The 1096-nt window shown below is 39.6% G+C and overlaps 1 protein-coding gene across 1 annotated transcript in view; it reads right to left on the bottom strand.

Annotated features, from left to right (window-relative positions):
* LOC108750025 (bursicon) overlaps nt 1-1096 on the bottom strand; it is a 4319-nt gene that overhangs the window by 797 nt on the left and 2426 nt on the right. Inside the window, exon 3 of the mRNA XM_018489198.1 lies at nt 603-728. Coding sequence (XP_018344700.1) covers nt 603-728 — 126 coding nt within the window. The remainder of the gene's footprint in view (nt 1-602; nt 729-1096) is intronic.

The raw sequence follows: 1096 nt of genomic DNA, 5'->3' as shown, positions 1-1096 counted from the left end.
CGCGATTAGATAAATAGGATTAGAATATGTGGAATTATTAAAATAATATATATAATTGTATTATTAATAATAATATACTAACATTAATATTATATTAATATAATTATTAATAAAATTAGTATTAATAAAAATTATATAATGAATTAATTATTATTCGTTGTCTGTCCTTTTCACGAAAAAATCGAAGGATAGATAATCAAAATGAGTTTTTCAAAATTCCTTAGAAACGATAAAAAATTTGATTTTTTTCCCTTTGCTATCCTAGAGAATTTCGAAATAATCATTTCGATTGTCCATCCTTTCGCAAAAAGGATAGCCAACCGAAAATCTAAATGACGATAGTTAGGAATTCCCTAGGAACCGCGGGAAAGAATTAGGAAACCTCGGTCGGCTGCGCACGAAAACAATATGGCCGCGCGAAACTCGTGGTGTCAAACGGCTTTGCTGCGAGTCCCATCGGCGTGTGATCGGTGAGAGAGCGGGGGAACGGCATTCGACCGCGTCCACGTTCACGCGATCCTGTTTACGACCCGGCTGACGTCCGCGCCGCCGCCGGCCGAGCCGCGTCCGAGGGCGACCGCGCGATTCGAGGGTGGTCTCACCTTCCTGAATTTCTTCTCTCCTGGTTTCGCCCGTGGACAGAACAAAGAGACACTAGCCTCTCTCTCGCCGCTTTCTTGACAGCACATGCAGCTCCTCTCCATTTGCCACATTTTGGACCCAGACACCTGTGTGTATCAATAAGCCACACGTTTATCGTACATGTTTTTTTCTCTTTCTCTCTCTCTCTCTCTCTCTCTCTCTCTCTCTCGTTTGTGTTACGAGCGATAGAGCGAGAGAGATAAAAAAGAGATAATAGACTATGTCAAACGTCAGTCATAATAATTGCAAGTGTTTCGCAGTAGATCAGATTAGACCACGACTCAACTCATATATTTTTAGTGTTTATGTTGTATTCGCATATACACTTTGTACAGAACGCATGAAACTCCTGCTTGTAGTGTTAAAATTTAGAGAATGTGGTTTTGTATAGTTTTGAAAATGTTTATACAGGATATTATGTCTCAGAGTATCTCGTGAGTATTAAATATGATAC

This window comes from Trachymyrmex septentrionalis, unplaced genomic scaffold (genome assembly GCF_001594115.1).
Source record: "Trachymyrmex septentrionalis isolate Tsep2-gDNA-1 unplaced genomic scaffold, Tsep1.0 scaffold32, whole genome shotgun sequence".
In the NCBI taxonomy this organism is placed as follows: domain Eukaryota; kingdom Metazoa; phylum Arthropoda; class Insecta; order Hymenoptera; family Formicidae; genus Trachymyrmex; species Trachymyrmex septentrionalis.
This window is presented reverse-complemented; position numbering and strand designations above follow the sequence as displayed.